Source organism: Panulirus ornatus, chromosome 68, assembly GCF_036320965.1.
Source record: "Panulirus ornatus isolate Po-2019 chromosome 68, ASM3632096v1, whole genome shotgun sequence".
Taxonomy (NCBI): domain Eukaryota; kingdom Metazoa; phylum Arthropoda; class Malacostraca; order Decapoda; family Palinuridae; genus Panulirus; species Panulirus ornatus.
The window spans coordinates 17,932,860-17,958,603 of record NC_092291.1 but is presented as its reverse complement, the minus strand read 5'-3'; the positions used below and the strand labels follow the sequence as shown (position 1 = coordinate 17,958,603).

General features: G+C 39.2%; 1 protein-coding gene across 1 annotated transcript in view; it reads right to left on the bottom strand.

Moving 5' to 3' along the window:
• Positions 1 to 2,577: 2,577 nt before the first annotated feature.
• The window catches only part of LOC139747333 (uncharacterized), a 43,038-nt gene continuing 19,871 nt past the window's right edge, over positions 2,578 to 25,744 (bottom strand). The window contains exons 8-14 of the mRNA XM_071659518.1: positions 25,354 to 25,510; positions 19,184 to 19,425; positions 16,099 to 17,014; positions 11,697 to 12,614; positions 7,322 to 7,483; positions 4,803 to 4,946; positions 2,578 to 2,867 (exon numbers count right to left, since the gene is read on the bottom strand). Of these exons, the coding sequence (XP_071515619.1) occupies positions 2,709 to 2,867; positions 4,803 to 4,946; positions 7,322 to 7,483; positions 11,697 to 12,614; positions 16,099 to 17,014; positions 19,184 to 19,425; positions 25,354 to 25,510 (2,698 nt within the window). The 3' untranslated portion in view covers positions 2,578 to 2,708. The remainder of the gene's footprint in view (positions 2,868 to 4,802; positions 4,947 to 7,321; positions 7,484 to 11,696; positions 12,615 to 16,098; positions 17,015 to 19,183; positions 19,426 to 25,353; positions 25,511 to 25,744) is intronic.

Below are 25,744 nucleotides of genomic sequence, written 5' to 3'. Positions count from 1 at the left end.
ATATATATATATATATGGATGTGCTGGAAATGAGATGTTTGAGGACAATGTGTGGTGTGAGGTGGTTTGATCGAGTAAGTAACGTAAGGGTAAGAGAGAATTGTGGAAATAAAAAGAGCGTGGTTGAGAGAGCAGGAGAGGGTGTTTTGAAATGGTTTGGGGACATGGAGAGAATGAGTGAGGAAAGATTGACCAAGAGGATATATGTGTCGGAGGTGGAGGGAACGAGAAGAGGGAGACCAAATTAGAGGTGGAAAGATGGAGTGAAAAAGATTTTGTGTGATCGGGGCCTGAACATGCAGGAGGGTGAAAGGAGGGCAAGGAATAGAGTGAATTGGAGCGATGTGGTATACTGGGGTTGACGTGCTGTCAGTGGATTGAATCAGGGCATGTGAAGCGTCTGGGGTAAACCATGGAAAGCTGTGTAGGTATGTATAGTTGCGTGTGTGGATGTATGTATATACATGTGTATGGGGGTGGGTTGGGCCATTTCTTTCGTCTGTTTCCTTGCGCTACCTCGCAAACGCGGGAGACAGCGACAAAGCAAAAAAAAAAAAAAAAATATATATATATATATATATATATATATATATATATATATATATATATATATATATATATATATATATATATATTATCCCTGGGGATAGGGGATTAAGAATACTTCCCACGTATTCCCTGCGTGTCGTAGAAGGCGACTAAAAGGGGAGGGAGCGGGGGGCTGGAAATCCTCCCCTCTCGTTTCTTTTTTTTTTTTTTTTTTAATTTTCCAAAAGAAGGAACAGAGGGTGCCAGGTGAGGATATTCCAAAAAAGGCCCAGTCCTCTGTTCTGTTCTTAACGCTACCTCGCTAACGTGGGAAGTGGCGAATAGTTTAAAAGAAAAAAGAAATATATATATATATATATATATACGTATACTTTGAGATGTATAGGTATGTATATGTGCGTGTGTGGATGTGTATGTATATACATGTGTATGAAGGTGGGTTGGGCCATTCTTTCGTCTGTTTCCTTGTGCTACCTCGCTAATGCGGGAGACAGCAACAAAGTATAATAAATATAAATATCCCCAATCACCAGTCTTTCTTCAGCACACAAATTCACAAGCTCTTCACCATTTCCATTCACAACACTGAATACCCCATTTACACCAATTACACTCACAGCTGCCACATTATTCACCTTCACATTTAAATCACCCATCACTAATACCTAGTCTCGTGCATCAAAGCTGCTGTCACACTCACTCAGCTGCTTCCAAAACACTTGCCTCTCATGATCTTTCTTCTGATGACCAGTTGCATAAGCACCAATAATCACTCATCTCTTTCTATCCACTTTTAGTTTTATCCACATCAATCTAGAAGTTACTTTCTAACACTCTATCACATACTTCCACAACTCTTGCTTCAGGAGAAGTCCTACTCCTTCCTTAGCTTTTGTCCTCCCACTAATCCCTGACTTTACTCCCAAGACGTTTCCAAACTATTCTTCCCCTTTACCATTGAGCTTAGTTTCACTCAGAGCCAGAACAACCAGGTTTCTTTCCTGAAACATACTATCTATCTCTCCTTTTCATCTTGGCTACATCCACACACATTCAGACACCCCAATCTGAGCCTTCGAGGAGGATGAACACTCCCTGCTTGACTCCTTCCTCTGCTTCCACTTTTAGAAATTGAAATATAAGAAGGGGAGGGTTTCTTGCCCCCGTTAGTCACCTTCTATGACACGTGGGGAATGTGGAAAGTATTCTTTCTCCCCTATCCCCAAGCAAGACAGCAAGTTTGGATGATATTGCAGTTAAATTTATCAAGAAAGGGGGTGAGTGTGTTGTTGATTGGTTGGTATGGATCATGGTGAAGTGTCTGTATTGGTAGAATGCATACATAGTGCCATTGTACAAAGGCAAAGGTAGGATAAAGGTAAGTGTTCATACCACAGCGGCATAAGTTTGTTGACTACTACTGGGAAATTGTATGGGAGAGTATTGATTGAGAGGGTGAAGGCATGTATGAGCATCAGCTGATACATATCAAAAGTATTCTTCCTAATGAGTCAGATAATCCAACAAAATACATACTCTATGTGGAATTATTGTGAATACATGACTTCCTGGTGGACAGTCAATACATTAGCAACGTTGAAGGAATTGTGGGGATTGGAGGATATTTTCAGCATCTTCTTAGTGATGGAAGGGACTTTTATATCCTTCTAATGATTAATAGGTCAGCTGGATATTTGAACAAGCAAGAAAAGTCAACACACCAATAAATGGTGGCTGCTTTTTTCTGAGGGCACAATAACTGGCCACTGTTTAAGGACTAAACTTTGGAGACTTGTGCACCACTTTGGCAGGAATCTTAAGTATTAAGATATTTGGATCTGAAAGTTTTCAGATTTTAGATGCTTGGATTAAAGATCTTCTACCTGAGCTAATAACCTTCAGTCTACGATCAATAAATTTTTTCTGATGACACATCTGAAATTTTTGCATTTCAAACTTTAAAAATATTCTGCAGTATTATTTCAAGTATAGGTAGTTCACAGATTGTAAAGGTGATAGAAAAGACACTGAGAAAGAAAAAAATTTAATTAAAAAACTTTGCATGTGATATAATGAAAACAAAAAGACATGAGAAACATGTCAAACAGCAAATCAATGCTGGCTTCAATTTTAACAAAATTGTAAGAGTCATTACATCTTCATGCTTTCATAGGATTGAAACGATGGAAAGTTTTGTAATTGTTGTGGAGATGCTTGAAGAGGGTTGTTGTGGCAGCAGGTAATGATACTAGAAGATGATTTAAGCAGTGACTCTCACACAGATCTAGAAGACGATATATGATGTTCTCCAGTATAACCTAGCCACAGAAAGGATAAATACATTGAAAGTATCACTAATATTATTAGATAGTATTAATTCTAAAGACCTATGTCCTAACAATATTCATAAATAAGTCCTGTTCAAACAATTACCCATGCATCTGGTAAACTAGTAATTAAAGCGAGACATGTAGGATTTAAAATTTGAAAAACCTTTTCTCTCCAAGGCAGTGTTCTGTGGGCATGATATATTTACTAGGAATGTATGGGTCAGGACAATTTCAACTCTCATGATTCCGGTAACGAGACACCAGTCTTCCCTTGCCCTTTCCAAACAACCCTAGAGTGCTCATAGCTGCTTTCTTGTTATTTGGGCCTGCTCTTGGCCAATCATCAACTGCCAACACATCTCCAGCTACTCAAAAGTTCACAGTTCACAGATAGCAGATCCTCACCTAAGGACATCAGAATAGGTAGTTCGCAATTTGCAGATAACAGGTGCCGCCCCAAAACAGTCAGAGAAAAGTAAAGAGGAGGAAGTTTTTGAGAAAAAGGGGAAGGTAGGACACTAAGAAAACCAGGAAAAATTCCTAATGGGATACCCTTTCAAAGAAAAAGGTTTTTGCATTTTCAAAACCAACAATCTTCTCCTCTGCTGCTAGTCCCATGATCATGAGAGCATATACCAACTTGAAAGCAGATATGTACAAAATCTTTCAAATAAGATTAAGCCCAAGGGAAAAATAAATAACTTCAATGGTAAACCAAAGGAACAATAGAATTCAACTATATATAACACAAACTGGCACCAGATTTGGACAAAAATATGAATCACTCAAAGTCCTCTCCAGTTCACAACTTAGTACTAAAACTTCCACCCTTTCAAAAGCAAATTTGCAAATCACAGTGGATGTAGCTGCCTTTGAGGGCACTGCAAAAGTCTCATAATTATAGATGGGACTCCTGGAATAGGAAGTATGCATAAAAATAAAGACAAAGTACTGACCCACTGGATGGAAAATGCTGGTCTGAAAGGTGATATCTCGTCATTAAGTGATCCAAGAGAATTCTGTATCACTTGGTAGACAGGAGTGAGTCAAGCAATGATATCTTAGTGGTGGTCTTTGTTTGGCTAAAGGCTAACCCAAAATGAGAGAGCTACCATGGTTAAGGAGGTAAATGCAAGAGTTTTGGAGAGAGGGGTGAGTATGCAGTCTGTTGGGGATGAGAGGGCTTGGAAAGTGAGTCAGTTGTTCGCCAATGATATAGCTCTAGCGGCTGATTCGAGTGAGAAACTACAGAAGTTGGTGACTGAGTTTGGAAAAGTGTGCAAAAGGAAAAAGTTGAGAGTAAATGTGAATAAGCAAGGATATTAGGTTTAGAAGGGTGGAGAGACAAGTTAATTGGGATACAAGTTTGAAAGGAGAAAAATTGGAGGAAGTGAAGTGTTTTAGATATCTGGGAGTGGACTTAGTAGTGGATGGTACCATGGAAGTAGAAGTGAGTCACAGGGTGTGGGAGAGGATGAAGGTTCTGGGGTCGATGAAGAAAGTGTGGAAGGAGAGAATGTTATCTTGGAGAGCAAAAATGGGTATGTTTGAAAGAATAGTAGTTCCAACAATGTTATATGGTTGCAAGGCATGGGCTATAGACAGGGCTGTGCAGAAGAGGGTGGATGTGTTGGAAATGAAATGGCTGGAGGGACACAGATGAATGGGAAAAGATAGCACTACATAACCATAAATGCTAAGGGTTGGAAGGATCTACATTAACCTTGTTTTTCCTAGAGAATATCCTCATGAATCTCTAATGCTTGCAAGAGAGACCACAGAAGAAAGAATTCATATGTTGAGAAACATCTATATACATAAAGTCAATAAAAACAGAACATCCATTCATTGAATTTCATGATATAATAAGACAATGAGTATGTCTTATTATATTACATTTAAGGGTAAGCAATCCTAACTAACCTTAACAGCTGGGTAGACAGTTGCACGTTGCAAATCTCCTACAATGGTAGCAACAGTGAAGTGGACCACTCTTATGAGCTTGACACTGTATGGGTTAAGTTTTCTCACCACACGTTCCACTTGATTACCACACTCCACCATAATCTGTAACATTGAAAATTTTTCTTTTAAGATACTGAGAATACATATGAAAATTTTATTTGGTTCTCATGACATAACCTATACTGATCACCTGCTCTGGAGAATTAATATTTTGTCACACCTGTTTGCCTTTCCTGCTTCTGCATCATGAGCACATGACCTTTGCATGTCTGAAAAAAATGTTTTAAAAAAAAACTTTTTCCTTCTCATGCCATGAATGAAGTGCTGAGAAAAATGGCATAAAATGTGTCTGCTGAGGTACTGCTGAATTTCATGAGCCACAGGAAAATAAATGATAAAATCTTGTAGAAACACTAAGCTAATTGGACATCTGTATGCTAACCTTGATGGGACTCATCACAGTTTTGTCAGCAAGGGTCAAGCTGGCCAGGGATTATATTTACTCGAGTCAAAACAAGATAACATGAGCAGCAAATGAAACAAAATAAGGCAAGATATATCTGCTACTCTCTTTAGCTCGTAGATAAAACAATAGAATAAAGAAGTATCTTTCCATTAGGATCTCTGTTCTGTGCTAGAAGCAATGCAGCTACAGGGAATGATGGCCCTGTAAGTGGATAGGAAGTTATTACGTTTATGGTTATTGCATTTAGTAGGGCAGAGGAATAGGTTAGCTGGGGTATGAGTATGAATGGAGAAAATTTGGAAGAAAAGAATTGTTTCAGACACCTGAGAGTGGAATTGGCAACTAATGGGGCAACTAATGGAACAATAGAAATGGAAGCAATTCATAGGGTGGGTGAGGGGGCACAGGTTCTTGGAGCATTGAGGAGTGAGTGGGAAAAAAGTCTTTATCTGGGAGCACAGTCTTACCTAATCATCTGTACGTTAAGAAAAATGTAGGAGAACACTGTTAAAAGAAAGGAAAGTCTAACCTTAACCTAGCTCATGAGCGCTTGTAATTGCTTTTGGTTTATAGCAATCAATTTAAAATCAGAATGATATGGTAAATAACATTTTTTCTACATAATTCTCATCAGGAGGCTCTTACTTAATGCATGAATCAATATACCTAATGCATGAATTAATTATCATTATTATTATTATTATTATAGTTAATCACTGTTTCCCACATCAGTGAGGCAGTGCAGGGAAACAGATGAAGAATGGCCCATCCACTCATACACACACACACACATATATATATATATATATATATATATATATATATATATATATATATATATATATATATATATATTTATTCTTTTTACTATACTTAACTGCCATCTCCCGGGTTAGCGAGGTAGCGCAAGGAACCAGACGAGGAATGGCCCAACCCACCCACATGCACATGTATATACATAAACACCCACACACGCACATATACATTTCAACGTATACATACACATTTCTTTCTTTCATACTATTCGTCATTTCCCGCATTACCGAGGTAGCATTAAGAACAGAGGACTGAGCCTTTGAGGGAATATCCTCACCTGGCCCCCTTCTCTGTTCCTTCTTTTGGAAAATTAAAGAAAAAAAAAGGAGAGGAGAGGATTTCCAGCCCCCTGCTCCCTTCCCGTTTAGTCACCTTCTACGACACGCCTACAATAACCACACCTCTTACTCTATTAAGTACTTCCCAGCATTTTCTAAGTCAAATATCTTTTGGTGTATGTATCTAGCACAACAATATATAAATTTCAAGGCTCATTTCTCTTTACTCCACGGATGAGTCTGTGTGATTTGGCTGTGGATGGTAATGATAAGTTTTATATCATTCAATACAGCTATAGAATGATTGTAAGCAAAGAGACTAGCTCTTGTTTGTTCCTGATTATAACTTGCTGAAGCAGGGAAAGCAGTTTGGGAAAAGAAAAGGAAAGCCCTCTTACCACGAAGCAACATTATCAGATGCAAACTCTGTAAAGCATGCTATATGATATTACTACTAGCTGATTAATAGCAGCTGAAATAGAAAGAAATGCAAACAATAAAATATTCTCATAAGGTATTATCAATCCACGAAATATCTAAGCCACAAGTAAGTGCTCTTAGTTTGGTTGCTTTTCCATATTTAGCTTGGCTCGTTTGGACTGGACTTTCCATAACAAGTTGCATGTTTCTACTTACTTTAAACCCTACTACATCAAAAGAACTAGACATTAATCCACAGGAAGAACATTAAAGGGGAAAGATTAATATTTGAATGAGCAAAGGAGTTGGGCCAAGATTGCATATCACTCAAGTCTCTTATGTATGAGAAAGAAATCATCATCACTATTAACCTAATTCTCTTTCCTTACATAAAGTTCTCGCTCTTCCATTCCATGCCAATACACTTACGAGTATCAAAATTTTCCTAATTTTTTCTCATCTTCCAGCACAAAGGTCAACACTAAACCCTCACTTACTTTTATTTGGTCGTCTTTCAGTTTATGATCTTGATTGGCTTGAGCTATAAGTGATGTTGTGAGGTGTGTAATTGCTGCTAAGACAGATGGTGTTCGCTCCATTACTACAATGCTATGATGTACCACAATGCAATTAACAATATCAGCAACAAGAGTGAAGACCTGCAAATTAATCTTAAATTAGGTTAAATGAATCTAATGAGTATAAAAAGTCAGTTTTGAGTTAGTTTTTTCAAAATCATGTTTTTGAGCTAAAATTCTTTCATGCCCTTCTCCATGTATTTCTCCCATAAAGCTGTTGAAATTATATGGCTGACACTGGCAAAACAGGCAGAGACAACAAAAAATGCCACAATCACAATTCATGCATGCAAAAATGTAACTATAATGTGTCCTGAAGGGCAGTGTGACAAACCAATCAAAAACACTGCCGCAATCACCAAAAAAAGCTATATCCCCTCAAAGAAAACAGTACCACAATGTGACCAAAGCTCTTTCCGTGGAACACAGTGGCTCCCAATATTATGAAATTATTTACCCTTCTATACCTCTGCTTGAATCATGAGTTGGCTTCTTGTACCATTAGCAGCCTATACAAGTTTTTGTTTCCAAGAAAATATAAGAAAAAAATTCTGCTCACCCAAGTACCCCTAGCACAATCATTATAGAAACATGGTTGTCAACCTGCAGGTCATGCATATGCACTGTCCCCAGGGAAAATATGTAGACTGTTTGATAACTTATGTGATGAATAGGTACAAAAATGATAAGTATCAGGAACTGAGGAAAATGAAGAAAACTAAAGTGAGAAATGTGAAGGAATAAGTGACTGAGAGGGCAATCTTAGCAGTATTACTTAAGGATGAAGGTAGCCAGCATGGGTGGCCACCCCCACACCCTTAACTTGGTCTTCATTTAAGTGGAAGAGATTACATAACAAATGCACTCAATTTTCTCTATGTAATCCTGGATAATGTTGGACTTCGGTAAAGAGCTTGAACATCTGAGAAATGAAACCACCAATACCCTCCCCATGTATGGCATGGAAGGCCACCCTATCACCCTCAGCTTGGCCTTTGTTTATGTGGAAGAAATTACATAACAATTACACCCAATTATCTTTTTATGTAATCCACCTCCAATACCATCCCCACATATATCTGCAAATCGCCCTTATTTTCATTTTCAGTATATAAAGTGCAAAATTATGAACACCATGTTATTTACTGCTAATGATGAGCTTGAGTAAAAATGAAAGTAGAATATATACTTACATAAAACTAACTTCTTGTCACACAAATCCCTTCTATATTTATGGGGCTACTGCAGGAAGCCAGCCACATCCACCTATGAGGACTATAAGTCATAAGTCTAGTGATGTTGTATGTGCATGTATATATTCAGAGTGCTGGGCAATAAAGTAGCAAGTGTTTGGTGTCTTTGTGTCCTCAAACATTTAATTCCCAACATATCCACCCTCCTCCACACAACCCTATCCAAAGCCCAAGTTTCGCAACCATATATTAGTATTGGGACTACTATTCCTTTAAGCATACCCATTTTTGCCCTCTCATATAACGTTCTCTCTTTCCACTCATTCTTCAATGTTCCTAGATTCTTCGCCACCTCTCATACCTATGACACTTCCACTTCCATGGTTCCTTTCGCTGACATGTCCGAAACCAGATATCTAAAACACTTCACTTCCTCCAATTTTTCTCGATTCAAACTTACATCCTAACTAACTTGTCTCAACTCTACAGAACCTAAGAACCTTGATTTTATTCACATTCACTCTCTACTTTCTCCTTTCACACACTCTTCTAAACTCAGTCAACTCTTCTAAACTCAGTCACCAACTTTAGCTGTTTCTCTTTTGAATGAGTCACCAGTGCTGAATCATCAACAAGCAACAACTGACTCATTTCCCATGCCCTCTCATCCCCAACACACTGCATACTCGCCCCTTTGACCAAGACTTGCCCATTTACCTCTCTCATCACCCCATCCATAAACAAATAAACATCCATGGTGACATTACACACCCCACCACAGGCCAACCTTCACTTGGAACCATTCACTCTCCTCTCTTCCAACTTAAACACATGCCTTACATCCTTGATAAAAACCTTTCACTGCTTCTAGCAGCTTACCTCACACACCACAAATTCTTAAGATCTTCCACAAAGCATCTCTATCAACCCTATCACATGCCTTCTCCAGATCCATAAATGCCACATACAAATTCAACTGCTTTTCTATGTATTTCTCACAAATATTCTTTAGAGCAAACACCTGATCCACACATCCTCTTCTGCTTCTGAAACCTCACTGCTCCTCCCCAATCTGATGCTCTCTACATGCCTTTACCCTCTCAATCAATACTCTCCCATACAACTTACCAGGTACACTCAACAAACTTACATCTCAGTAGTTTGAACTCTCACCTTTTTCTCCTTATCTTTATACAGTGGCACAATACATGGATTCTGCCAATTTTCAGGCACCTCACCATGATCCACACATACAATTAACATCCTAACCAATCAACAACACAGTCACCCCCTTTTCTTAATTAATTCAACTGTAATACCATTCACTCCAGTCACCTTGCCATATTTCATCTTATGTAAGGTTTTCATCACCTCTTTTCTTTTCACTAAACCACTCTCTCTTACTTTGTGTACCACCATGACCCAAATACTCTAAATCTGCCATCCAATTATCCAACACATTCAACAGTCCTTCAAAATACTCATACTCCCCTTCTCGTCCTACCTTCATCACTACCTATCACTCTCCCTTTAGCACCCTTCACCGATGTTCCCATTCGTTCTCTTGTTTTCTGCACAATATTAACCTCCTTCCAAAACATCATCTTATTCACTCTAAAGTTTACTGATACTTGCTCACCCCAACTCTCATTTGCCTTCCTTTTTAACCCTTGCACCTTCCTATTGACCTCCAACCACTTTCTCTCATACATACCCCAATCATTTGCACTCCTTCCCTATACCCGCCCAAATGTCTCCTTGTTCTCTGGAACTAGCAACTTTACCTCTTCATCCCACCACTCACTATCCTTTCAAATCTGCCCATCTCCCACCATTTGCATGCCACATGCATCTCATGCACATGCAAGTACTACTTCCCAAAGTACCTCAAGTTCTTCACCCACTCCTCTTGTTTCATTTAGTCTAAACTCAATCTCTCCTGGTATTTCTTTACACAAATCTCTTTTCCAAGCTTACTTACTCTCACCACTCTCATCTCTGATACTGTTTACTCTTTTCCAAAAACCACTACATATCTTCACCAGCCACCCCTCTCAGAACAATTACATCCAAAGTCTCTCTTTTACATGCCTTTCAACTGTTATGTAATCCAATAATGCCTGCTAACCATTTTTCCTACTCACATACGTATACTTGAATATGTCCTTTTTAAACCACGTAATCCTAACCAACAGTCTTTTTACAGCACACAACTCAACATGCTCTTCACACTTCCATTCATAGGCTGAATACCCCATGCCCCTAAATTATACCATTAACTGCCACATTACTTCCCTTCGCATTCAAATCACCCACCACCAACACCTGGTCTTTTACATCAAAACTGCTGACACACTCACTCAGCTGCTGCTAAAACACTAGCCTGTCATGATCTTTCTTCTCATGGCCAGTTGCCTTAGCACTAATAGCCACCCATCTCTCACAAACTGTTTCAGAAGTACTACTACTCTTTAGCTTTTGTCCCCTCACCACTCCCTGGCTTCACTTCTACGACATTTCAAAACCATTCATCCCCTTTACCCTATGCGCTTTGTTTCACTCAAAGCCAGAACATCCAGGTTTCTTTTCTTATACATACTATCTATCTCTATTTTCTTCTCATTTAGGGTACATCCACACACATTCAGACACCCTAGCCTGAGCCTTCAATAAGGATGAGCACTTCCTCTTGGCTTCATCCACAGTTCTGTCTTTCAGAAATTGAAATACAAGGAGAGGAGGTTTTCCAACCCCCCATTCCCATCCCCTTTAGTTGCCTATAATTCTATGACATGCAAGGAATATGGAGATAGAAATGTTTCTCCCCGACCCCAAGGATAAAATATGTCTTTTTAACTTGGGAAACACTGAACAGATACGAAAAGAAAAGAGGTGTCCACATGTAACGTGGCCAAGGGCTTCCAGCCTACAGTATCCTCATCTCATTGTTATGCTCAGAAAACTTATACCATCTTCCACCTTCACATCTGTATTACATAATAAAAAAGAGTATAAGAAACATGCCATTTAGTCATGATATATATTTTACAGTATTAATCTTTCAACTGATCCTAGTAAAGCCCAACAAAAGTATATCTTACCTTACTAAACTCACTGACTGGTAAACTCTGTAGATGTATGGTTGAGCAAGGTGAGAGAACAATTGCTCTAGACTGTGCCCCAAAGCGGAGATGAGTATTCATTAGCTCCTTTAGTGTTTCCAAAACAGGAATAAGGTATGAGCTGTCACATTCTCCAGTTGTATGATATGAATTGGTGATATTCACAAGCATAGATATCAGGTGCCCTAGAGCAAAACGTTTTAGAGTTCCATTAGCTCCAAATACTTTTGAAGCTATGACAAGTCGCCAAAGCATGAGTGTGTGAGTCAAGTCAGGTCCAGACATGTTTGTACGTCTTAGCAAATCTTGAAGCAATTTTTCATAGTCATCCGGAGAGGCAGTTAACAAGAAAGGTTCTAAAGCCAACTTGAAGCTTTGAAACAAGTCACAGTTAATGCCTGCTAATGAGCGAGATGGATCTGACAAGGCTGTCCACATAGTATTAAGAAAATGGGATGGAAGAAAGGATTGCAGTGAATCAGAATGTTGAGACACTGTAGAAAGAAATGTAAGAGCATACTTTTCCAACTCAGGGTGACCACTAGAAAGACACAGTTCAGCCAACTTGAAACTACATCCTAAGAGTTTCTGCCACTTATGGGTTTTTTGTGTTTTTTCTTGAGGTTCACAACTTTCTACTTCCTTTTTAAGTTCCTCACTGTTTTCTGTCAAGTTTTTACTGGCCTCCTCAGTGGTACTGTCTACATTCTTACTATCATTATTGACATTTTTCTTTCTAGCCCTACAAGATGTTTTTGTTAACACAATAATAGTGTGAGCAGTAAGGATAGCTGCAGCAGATGCAGGAGCTATCTTAGCAAGATCCATCTTCTTCATTTGTTGAAGGGTCCAAGTTGTCAAGCGACGCATTGTCCACTTGCAGGAAGCACCAAACTTCTGTTAAGGAAATAATATTATCTCAGATAGAATTAGGCAAAAGCTGTAATTTCACATGGTGAAAAACAGTATCTTTAACTCATGTTATGCTTTCTGCAAATGAAGATTGCACATGAAAATGGGTATAAAGAATATGTAGAAAAGGAATACTGTGGTAGGAAACAATGCAAAACTTGCAAATGTTAACAGACACATCAGGCAGTGGCTCTAGAGAGGTTAAGAGACATGAAAAATGACTTTTGGGCAGAAGTGAAAAGTGCATTAATTATGCATATCTGAATAATAAAACTTTCAACAATATTTCAGAAAACAGTAAACATAAAGAGTATAAATCTTTGCTTGAGCAAGCTAACAATCATAAGTTGATATGCAAGCTTGAGAAAAATGAAAAAACAATACTGATCATCCTCATGGGGACAAAGAGGCTTGATTAAACTAAAAAAGTGTTAAATCACCTGAAAGATCTAATTTCACAGGTGCAGAACAAGATCATCATATATCTATTTATTATACTTAATCAGTATCCCACATCAGCAAGGTAACACCAGGAAACAGACGAAGAATGACCCAACCATTCATATTCACAAATATATACATAAAGGCCCATACACGTACACATACATATCAACGTATATATACGTATATATACACAGACATATACATATATACACAGGTACATATACATATATACACATGTACATATTCATACATGCTTGCCTTTAACCATTCCTGTCACTACCCTGCCACACAGGAAACAGTATCCCTCCCTTCAGTGAGGTAGTGCCAGGAAAAGACAAAAAAAGGTCACATTCATTCACAATGTCTCTAGCTGTTATGTGTAATGTGTAATGCACCAAAAACACAGCTCCCTATCCACATCCAGGCCCCACAGACCTTTTCATGGTTTACCCCAGATGTTTCACATGCCCTGATTCAGTCCACTGACAGCATGTCGACCCCGATATACCACATCATTCCAATTCACTCTATTCCTCGCAAGCCTCTCACCCTCCTGTATGTTCAGGCTTTGATCACTCAAAATCTTTTTCACTCCATCCTTCCATCTCCAATTTGGTCTCCCACTTCTCCTTGTTCCCTCCACCTCTAACACATATATCCTCTTTGTCAATCTTTCCTTATTCATTCTATTCATATGTCCAAACCATTTCAATACACCCTCTTCTTCTCTCTCAATCACACTCTTTTTACTTCCACACATATTTCTTACTCTTTCATTACTTAATCAAACCACCTCATGCCATGTATTGTCCTCAAACATTTCATATCCAACACATCCACCCTGCCTCCGTACAATCTTACCCATAGCCCATGCCTCGCAAACATATAACATAAACATTTTTGCTCTCTGAGATAACACTCTCTCCTTCCACACATTCTTCATCACTCCCAGAACTCTCAATCCCTCTCCCCACCCTGTGACTTACTTCTGGTTCCATACTTCCATTCGTTACTTAGTCCACTCCTAGATATCTAAAACACTTCACTTCCTTTAAAATTTTCTCCATTCAAACTTACATCCCAGTTAACTTGTCCCTAAACCCTACTGAACCTAATAACCTTGCTCTTGTTCACATTTACTCTAAACTTTCTTTCACACACTTTTCCAAACTCAGTCACCAACTTCTGTAGTTTCTCACTTGAATCAGCCACTAGAGCCCTATCATCAGTGAACAACAACTGACTCACTTCCCAGGCCTTCTCATCCCCAACAGACTGAATACTCAACCTTCTCTCCAAAACTCTTGCATTTACCTACCTAACCACCCCATCCATAAACAAATTAAACAACCATGGGAACATCACACACCCCTGCCGCACACTGACATTCACTGGGAACCAATCACTCTCCTCTCTTCCTGCTCGTATGCATGCCTTACATCCTTGGTAAAAAATTTCACTGCTTCTAACAACTTACCTCCCACACCATATACCCTTAAGACCTCCCACAAAGCAGCTCTATCAACCCTATCATATGCCTTCTCCAAATCCATAAATGCTACAGAAAAATCCATCTGTTTTTCAAAGTATTTCTCACATACATTTTTCAAAGCAAACACCTGATCCACACATCCTCTACCAGTTCTGAAACCACACTGCTCTTCCCCAATCTGATGCTCCGTACATGCCTTCACCCTCTCAAAGAATACCCACCCTCACATATAATTTTCCAGGAATATTCAACAAACTCATGCCTCTGTAGTTTGAACACTCACCTATATCCCCTTTGCCTTCGTAAAAAAAGTAGTGCTTATTATTTCTACTAGAGAGGGTAGGTCAAAAGAGACAGAAAGCAGACACAGTACAGCTGGAATTAGGTGGAAAGATGAAAAAGATATGTGGTGTGATAAAATCATTGGAAAGTTGTTTTTTTTTTCATACTATTCGCCATTTCCTGTGTTAGTGAGGTAGCACTAAGAACAGAGGACTGAGCCTTTGAGGGAATATCCTCACTTGGCCCCCTTCTCTGTTCCCTCTTTTGGAAAATTAAAAATGAGAAGTGGAGAAATGACCTGAACTTCCCCTACTCAGGTTATAAAAAGTAAGGTCAAAGTTAAGGTCAAAATTAAAAATGAGAAGTGAAGAAATGACCTGAACTTCCCCTACTCAGGTTCTAAAAAGTAAGGTCAAAGTTAAGGTCAAAACCAAATGCTTTTGTTAATTTCAAGTAGGAACATTAGTGGTCTACAGTTTTCTACAAACTTTGTGGAGGCTACTGTTTATTTTAACTACTTTTTTGAGTGATCGGGGCCTGAACATGCAGGAGGGTGAAAGGCGTGCAAGGAATAGAGTGAACTGGAACGATGTGGTATACTGGGGTTGACGTGCTGTCATTGGATTGAACCAGGGCATGTGAAGCATCTGGGGTAAACCATGGAAAGTTCTGTGGGGCCTGGATGTGGAAAGGGAGCTGTGGTTTCGGTGCATTATTACATGACAGCTAGAAACGGAGTGTGAACAAATGTGGCCTTTGTTGTCTCTTACTAGCGCTACCTCACGCACATAAGGGGGGAGGGGGTTGGTATTTCATGTGTGGCGGGGTGGCGATGGGAATGAATAAGGGCAGACAGTATGTATCATGTACATGTGTATATATGCATATGTCTGTGTGTGTATATATATATGTACACATTGAGAGGTATAGGTATGTATATTGCGTGTGTGGACGTGTAGGTATATACATGTGTATGTGGGTGGGTTGGGCCATTCTTTTGTCTGTTTCCTTGCACTATCTCGCTAATGCAGAAGACAGCGACAAAGCAAAATAAATAAATAATATTTTTTATACAGGGTAACATATAAAAGTTAGTTTGGCTGAAATATAAAATGGGATGTAGAAAGAACAAAAAGAAATTGCATGTAGAAGACTACAGGACACTATAGGCAGCATGAATGACAAAAAATATAGAAAGTGAATAGGCTACAGCCAATGTTCCACAACATAAGAGCAAATGGTTCTATCTACCTTATAGCAAGCTGCCATGAGGAAAACAGCAGGCTGTAAGAACAGTTCAGCATCCGTGGTTGCTTCAGGAGATGCAGTGATGAATTCTCCTAATGCTTTTATATGATTTCCATTGCTATTAGCAGATGTCAACTTGAAAAAAAGAGAACTTAAAAGATGATCAAACCTATTACTTGTCAATGCTTCACTTGTTGATCCACTTATTGTTTGATCAACTAATAATTCTACTGGGTATTGACCTGTTTTTTTCTTCAGTACTATTTTGTCTAGGTTGACCATGTGTTGCATGATGAGAGAGAATGGAAGCGTAAGTCTCCACCGAATTAACCAAAGTAATAAAGAGCTTGCATTTGTAACTCTAAACAATCTAAAACGGCACTGTGAGCACAAAGCTAGGTTAATAAGATGTAACAAAGAAAAATTTGGCTTTTTCCTCTCAGGACCTTCCTGAACCAACAGTGCAAAAAGAACAAGCAAAACAGCAGTTTGAAATCCTTCGTTAAGACATGACAGAGGAAAGCTTCCTAACAAGTCAATCATTCCATCCAAATCCGAAGTATTATCTATATTTCTGTTGCTTGTATTTGCATTTTCTATCAATTTCCTTAATATGTCCCCACACTCCTGCAATATCTCCCACATTGCATTTTCCTCCTCCTTTATCAAATCAAATTCCTGGAGAAGGGGGGCAATTCTAGCCATCTTTTTCAAGAGTTTGATGCAATAATTCTTATCTGTAGTTGGACAGGTCTCTATTTCTGATATCTTTCGTTTACTTGAGCTTGATTTCATAACCAAAGTGGAGCAAATGGTGGATAAGATGTAGGGATGGAGTCTGCTAGCCTCATGAAAGTGATGACTTTTAACATATTCTTGCCATGCTGTCTCTCCTTCTCTTATGCCACTCACCAAATACCTAAAATGAATGAGAAAAAATTATTAAATAGATTCAATTTCCATTTTGCTAACAGCCAAAATGCTTAAAAATCTTATTATCTTTATAGTTACTCTCTCAAGTTAAATTTCCATTCCTATTCTCTGAACTTAGGAAAAAATCAGCTATAGATATTAACACAAAACAGGTGGATGGTACTACAGCTGAATTTCTTAAGACATGGGGTGACTGTTGCTGACCAGTTAGTTAGGACTCAGTGGATGTGTGGGTCATGGCAAGGTGACAGAGAATTGGTAAAATGTAAGTATAATGTCACCGTATAAAGACACGAGAGGAAAAGAGTCTTTGAATTAGAGGTACAAGTTTGTCATTTGTACCTGGTAAGCTGTATATTGAACCAGGGCATGTGAGGCGACTGGGGTTGAGATAGCAGAAGAGGGTGTGTTGAAACTGTGTGGATATATGGAGAGAATGAGTGAGGAAAGGTTGACAAAAGGATACATGTGTCAGAGGTGGAGGGAACAAGGAGAAGCAGGAGACCAAATTGGAGACGGAAGAATGGAATGAAAAAGATTTTGAGCAATCAGGGCCTAAATATAAGGAGGGTGAGAGGCATGCAAGAGGTAGAGCAAATTGGAACAATGTGGTGTACTGGGATTGATGTGCTGTCAATGGACTGAATCAGGGCATGTGAAACGTCTGGGGTAAACCATGGAAAGGTCTGTGGGGCCTGTGGTTTCGGTTCATTACACATAACAGGTAGAGACTGAGTGTAAACAAGTGTGGCCATTTTTGTACGTTTTCCTGGTGCTATACCTTGCTGAAGCAGGGGGGAAGCAGTGCTGTTTCCTGTGGGGTGGTGCATCACCAGGAATGGAAGAAGGCAAGCAAGTATGATTATGTACATGTGTATGTATGTATATGTTTGTGTATGTGTATGTATATGTATGTATACGTTGATATGTATATGTACGTATATGTGTGTGTATAGGTGTTTATGTGTATAAATGTGTATACGAGTGGAAGGGCCATTCTTTGTCTGTTTCTTGGTGCTACCTCGCTAATTCCGGAAATGGCGATCAAGTATATTAAAATAAAATACATAAATACCTTTGTTTGTATGACCACAGGTCTATGTTCTTGTGCAACAACTTTATGCTCTTTGTCCACTAATCAGCTACTGAAATTGCTCCTTCTGCACCTCCATGCCCACTAGTGCCAATAAATTCTGTGCATGTTTCAGTCCTTTCTCCTACATGCTTCATTTACACCTTCCTGTGCACTGTTGTCAACATATTTTGTCTTTAAGTCATTTCTTATCTATCTGTATCTATGAAGCCTATTCTCATAAGGAAATCCCTCAAGGGGATGGCCATGGCCACAGTCTCCAGTGCCTCACCATTAACAGGCCACTGGCAGAGGGCAATTCTACAGCAGTGTTTGCAGAGGCTCCTACCTAATGTTCCTACTGACCACTTCTAACTTTCCTCTAACTGAAAAGACTCTAGGTCATCTAGAGACCCATAAGACCTAATTTGCTTTTCAATGAATTCGCATTCTTTTCACTGATTATGATACCCTTCACTACACTGTATTTTTGTTTACACCAATGACTACATTTTAGAAATCCTTAAGTTCCTCTCTCACCTCATGACACCCTTCATAATCTTTGGACTAATTCCACATTTTTTAACTCCTCCTCTCCTTGCAGATCTAATTATGACTGACTGATGTTGGTAATTCTCTTATATGAGTCTATACCAGAATGTAGTGTAATAAAAAATACAGTACTGTGATTATACAGATGAGGACAAAAAGGAGAAGGAAGAGGACACCTACACTCTCGAAACAATAAAGATATAAAAATCCATTTAGAAATGGGAAAACAGTAAAAAAGAAAAAAAAATTGCAAAGCTTGTGGAAGATAGCCATGCTAAATGTGATCCAAAACCAATACATGCTCTATAGAGCAAGTGGGTCAGTGACGTCACTACTGTGGGGTACTCTGACTAAAGGCAAACCTGAAATGAACAAGCTGCCACTTACATTGCCCAGAGCAAAATTTAGATGGGGCATTAAGAAGCCCTAAACACCTTAATGTACACACAATACTTCAATGCTCCTGGAACAAACCAGCAAAGAGAAATTATGAAAGTAAACAACATAGCATTTAATGAGTACAGTACTAACCTTGATAAAGCTGGCAGATGATTGTTATGGATGAAAGGGAGAATGTATGCAAGATGGACAACCATCAAGTGAGACATATTGCTTCCCCAGGTGTCCATGGCATTCATCAAATACTTGACAACTGATTCCATTGTCTGTCTGACTGCAGCTGGGATTGGCTGGTCTGACACTGAATCTTGACACACAATATTTTTCTGCTGTTCAAGAGCTGCTAAGCTGAGTTTTTGAATAACTAGTTGCACCTGTAACAAAATGCAAATGAGTTAAGATCTCTCTACCTTTAAAGAAAGTAACTCATATTAATCATTACTAACATCATTATCATTATTATCATTATTACTTTTTTCATTCAAGATTACTGTTTCCCACATTACCAAAGTAGCACCAGGCAGAGATAAAGAAAGGCTGCATTTGCCCATTCATACTCTCTAGCTGTCATGTGCAGTGTACTGAAACCAATATACACAACCGGGCTCTTTAAGCTGTTTCATGTGCCTTCGTTCAGTCCACTGACAACACATTGCTCCCTGTATACTACATCACTCCAATTCACTATCCCATGCATGCCTTTCACCCTCCTGCATGTTCAGGCTCTGGGTAATTCAATTTAATTTCAATACTTTATTCCTTGATAGAGGAATGGGATCCTAGTGCTGTCACTAAGTTACCCTGTACAATACCACCAGAAGCATCTGGCAGGTGTCACGAGAACATATAAATATAACAATGGGGCTTACTAAAGCCTAAGAAAGGAAGGGCATTCCTTCAACACATAATCAATATTGTTTACATAATAAGAAAGGAAGGGCATTCCTTCAACACATAATCAATATAGTTTACATAATATCTGGCTGGTATGGGGAAGATCATCATGTCTACATTAGGGAGTTGTGGTCCAGCAGGTGTCACAGAAGCATTGTGTGTGGAGACATCTTGGAAGGTAATGGTCAAGGGTGTGGCTGTCAGGTCTTTTGCATAATGCACAAGGACATTGCTCTGGGGAGGCAGAGATGCCAATCTCCCAAGCAAAGTTGTACCTGATGATGATATGGGCAGCAATCATGTCCCTCTTCCATGAACCTCTCCCATGGACATACGAGAAGTCAGGGAGTTTATGGAGGATATCGTACCAGGTGGGCAGGAAGTCCAGGGGAATGGCTGCTTCCCGAGCTTCTCTCTGCTTGTGGTGAATCTGGGTCCTAAGATGTTGAAGTGTTCAAGGATCAATGTAGTCAGATGTGGCCTTGTTACAGCTGGTCTTGGCAAGGCCATCTGCTGCCTCATTCCCCAGGATAATTACATGACTAGGTATCCAAAGGAATGTCACAGGATGGCCTGCATCCTGAAGTGTTGATGTTAGCCCTCATATTCAGAGGATTAGGTCCTTATTCCCCCCTGACCTAAATGCAATCCAATCAAGAGCAGACCTGGAGTCACAGCAGACAAGCAAGAGGCAGAAAACACCAGCATTTTCCTCAGCATGAAGAGCAGCAAGGAGGGCTATCAGCTGGTTCGTCTACCTCTCAATGGTTCTGAGAACTCAAATTCTCACTCACTCTACCCTTCCTTCTCCAATTGGGTCTCCCCCTTCTCCTTGTCCTCTCCACTTCTGATACATATACCTCCTTTGTCAACCTCTTCTTGATCTATCTATCTATCTATATCTCTGAAGCCCCTTCCCTCTAGGAACTCCCATCAAGGGGGTGGCCACGACAAGTCTCCACTTATCCCTGTCCTTACATGCCTCCCTAGCATACACCACTCCACACATTCTTCTACCATTTCTTTCCCTCCAGTATTCTTCCACTCTATTTCCCCATGTCACAGGTGGTCTTCCTCTCACAAGAACATCTTTAATTGTACTATTATAAGCTCTCCTTGTAAACTCCCTGTCTTGCATTCTTTCCACATGCCCAAAACACTCAACAGTACATTCCCCATGCATTTCCTGCCATACCACATCTCTCATACAACCCCTCCTTCCTCTAATCGTTTCATCTCATCATACCAAATGCTCCTCTTAAACAGCTCACTTCCACAGCCTGGATTCTTGGCCTGTGACTCATTCCATGTTCATGTTTCGAATGCATAGGTCAAGGTTGGGGGGACTACGCTATCCCTTAATCCCTTCTCTTCCATACTTACACCTCTACCCTTCATTACTCTATTAAGGGTCCTAATGACTCTTCTACTGTGTACTTCTCAATCATTCTCTCCATATGTCCAAACCATTTCAGTAAACCCTCTTCAGCTCTCTCAACCATACTCATCTTATACCAGCTCTCTCTTAACCTATCATAACTTGCCAGATCAATCCTAATCACATCACATAATGTCCTCAAACATTTAATTTCTAACACATTCACCCTCTTCCCTACATTCTCATCTATAGCTAATGCCTCAAATCCATACAACATTGATGGGATAACCATACCCTCAAACACACTCATTTTTGCCCATCCAAATGATGACCTGTCTTTCCACACATTCCTCAATGCTCCTAGAACCTTTGCTCCTTCACTCACCCTTCATTTCATCCATGGTTCCATTCACTGCTTGTCCACTCCTAGGTGTATAATACACCCCACTTCCTTTTGAGTTTTCTCTATTCATTCTCACACCTGAAGTAACCTGTCTCTTTCCTCATTCAGACTCTCAACTTTCTCCTTTCACATACCATCCCAAACTCCAATAAATTTATGCAGTTTTTTTCACTACAATGAGCTATCACTTTCTAGGTGCCTTCATCCCCTACAGACTGGAAACTTGCCCATCTCTCCTACATCCTTACCACCCATAGAAAAACAAATTAAATAGCCATGGTGACATCATACACCCTTGACACTTATCCCCCTTCATCTGGAGCCACTCTCCCTTCTCTCTACCTAACTGCACATAAGCCTTTCTCTCTTGATAAAAGTTTGTCACTGCTTCTAACACCTTTTCTCCCTCACCACATATTCCAAACACCTCCTAAAAGCATCTCCAGCTATCCTATCATATGCTTTCTCTAGATCCATAAATGCCATATACAAATTCTTTTTCTCTAAGAATTTCTTACACACATTCTTCAAAATAAATATCTGATCTACATGCCCTCTTTTTCTAATATTAGGAAATGAAGTGTGGCAAACAGCTTGAGTGGTTGGGATTGAAAATGAATCTTTATAGAATGGGGATTACTGCTGTTGACTGGTTAGTCAGGATTTTCAATTCATGTATGGCTCAAAGTGGGGTGCCAGAGGACTAACAGAATTCCTGAAGAGTGCCATTATGTATGGGCAAAGAAGACAAAAGTGAATACTTGAATTACAAAGAATAAGTTTCTTGAGTTTACCTAGTAAACTGTATAGGAAAGAGGTGACTGAGAAGGTGGCGGCATGCACAGAGCATCAAACTGGGGAAGAACAATGAAGTTTCAGTAGGGGTACAGGATGTGTGGACCTTGCAGATGCTTTGAAGAATCTAAGTGAGATATACTTTAGAAAAAAATCATTTGGCACTCATGAATCTGGAAAAAATGTAAGATAAAGATGACAGAGATACTTTGTGGAAAGTGCTACAAGTATATAGTGTGGGAGAAAAGCTATTTGAAACAGAAAGGAGTTTTTATTGATAAAGTGTGTGTGCAAGTAGGAAGGGAGAAGGGCAAGTGGTTGAGAGTGAAAAGGGGTCTGCATCAGGGAGTCTAACCTCTTTATGGATGGTATGGTGAAGGAATCAAAACTATGAGGATCTTGGAGAAATGGAAAGGCCATGTTAAGAGTCAGGGGTCCTGGGAGATGTATTAGTTGCTATTTTCTGATGACATGATTCTGGTGGAAGAATTCATTAAAAAGAGGAAGTGCAGAAGCTGGTGTCTGAGTTTAGGAGAGTGTATGAAAGTAAGAAGCTGAGAATCACTGTGAATAAAAGTAAGGTTATGAGGTATAGTATGGGTGAGAGTCTGGTTGGTTTGAGTGTGAGGTTCAATGGAGAGAACCAGGAGCAAGCAGAGTGCTTTAAATTTTAGATACCTGGAAGAAGACATGGCAGTAGATGGAACCATGGGAGCTGAAGTAAACCATATAGTAGGTAAGGGGTGTAAAGGTTCTCAATGTACTTAGGAGCATGTGGAAAGAGATCACTGTCAGTCAGGGAAAAGATGGGTACGCATGATGTTACAGTAGTCCAGATGATCCTGTAAACATAAGAGCATTGGGTCCTAAATGCCAATATACAGGATATGGTCGTTGTGTTGGAAATGAAATGCTTGAAAACATGTTGCAAGTAGGGTTGATTGTCTTTATAAATGAAAGTAAATGACAGTGTAAAGAGAAAGGTGTGCGAGTATGTGGACCTTGGTTGAGAGTGCTCAACATGGTGTGCTGAAATGGTGTCAATAAACAGAAAGACTGAATGAGGAAAGAATGACTTCTGCAATATTTGTGTCAGAATCCAAATGAGCAAGGGGAGTACCAACCAATCTACCCACCTATAAGTAACTATGGTGAGACTTTGCATTGATGGTAGGGCTACAACATAATGCTCACCAAATGTCTTGCTTGATGAATAATACTGTTCCTTTCTGTTGCCACCTGCATTACATAATTGTCTATTTTGGGTTCAACTGGGACTAATTTCAACCACAAAACAAGTTTTCTTTAAAATGTTTCTGTAGTTGTTCTGCACATGTTTATTTCTTTTTATAGTACACTGAATAGTCACTGTAGTTCTGGCTTGGCTTTCATGTATTTTTGTGATATATTTATGTTCTACGGTAATCTCATATTTATAATAACTCTGCATCTTTTTGTTGAGATGTGTGCAGGTTCAATACATTTTCCTTTATTCCTTTAATGTGTTGCCATGCACAGATCATCATATATGATTCTCTTGCTTCCAGGCTATACAGCCTTTCATGATACTTAATATTTTCCATCCCCTTGATTCTGTTTATAACATGCTTCTAAATTCTCTTTAATTTGTGATGCTGGCAACCATATGATACAACAGTATTCAATTTTGCTTCAATTGTACGCAATACATGTTTTCCATCAACAGTTTTCACTCATGGAGTTTGAATTTGCATGGAGAGGACTTAAAGGGTGTTAAGTGTTTCAGATACCTGGGAGTGAATATAGCAGTGTACAGAACCATGGGAGCTGAGGTGAGCTATAGAGTGGATGAGGGGACACTGAGGAATGTGTTGAGAGGTCAAAGTCTTTAAGAGCAAAGGTGGGTATGTTTGATGTTACAGAAATACCGTTAGTGTTTTATGGAAGGTGTGGGTCTTCTGCAAAAATGTAAAGAAGGTGGATGTGTTGGAAATTAAATATATTTGAAGAAAATATGTGGTGTGAGGAGGGCTGACTGAAGAAGAAATGATGGGGTAAGAGAAATGTGTGGTAGTAAGAAGAATATGTATCAAAGAGCCTATGACAGTGTGCTGAAATGATCTGGACAAATGGAAAGGAAGAGTGAGGAGAGAATGACTAAGAGGGTATCCATTTCAGAAGTGGAAGGAACAAGGAAATAAGAGAAACCAAGAAGGAGGAGGAAGGATGAAGTGAAAGATGCTCTGAAGGTTCAGGGTAAGAACATGCAGATGGATGAGAGGCATGAAAGGGACAGAGCTACTTGTGACATACAGGGAACACTGTGCTGTCAATGGGCTAAACTAGGGTATATGAAGCAGTTGGGGAACTATGGAAATATCTATTTGACCTGGTGTTGGATAAGGGGTTCTGGTTTCAGTGCATTATACAAATCTATTGACAGAGAGAGGTACCAATCAACTGCAGGGTACCACACAAACTGACAAGCAAAAAAGATGCCGAGACATACTTCTCTAACAACAAAAGTAGAAAACTTAAGCTATGTAAATAAAAAATGTATGTATGCGGGGTATATGAAGAGATTCTGAACAGTTTATGACAAATAATAAAGTCTAAGAGATGGGGCCCACACCTGGGAAACTTTCTCCCCACATGGGGTAAATATATTAGAATAGACACACTACATTACATTCAAACACACACCATTTCAATTAATTTCATGTGAGTTCTATATCCACAATCTTTCTTTTTTCATTTATCATGTGAATATAAGATCACCATTACATATTAATGCACAAAGAATGACAGAATCACTCTGCTGGACCATTGCAAAACATTTCAGGAGAAACTTACTAATGCTAGCTGTGTTGGCTGATTTCCAAAGTTTGCAACTCTAGCAGATATCTGAGCCCAAGCATCAGGCAAAATAAAAGGCAAAAGATATGAGAAGTCTGTTGGCTGACTCAAATTTGGTGACTGCACTATTGGTAAATCAGGCCACTCTGAGTACCTGTAAAAGGGAGATTTAAAAATCATGCATTACATGGATATGTAAAACAGTTATATCAACCACAAATAGATTTCTTTTACACCTTATGCCTTTCCTGTTTTAGAAAGTTAGTCAAGAACAAATGAAGAATGGTCTTATTTGTACATACCTAACATATAGTATGCCTAGCATAATAGGTAAATTTGCAAGGATAATTTACTAATGGCAAAATGTGAGACTAAATGAAGCCAGAAG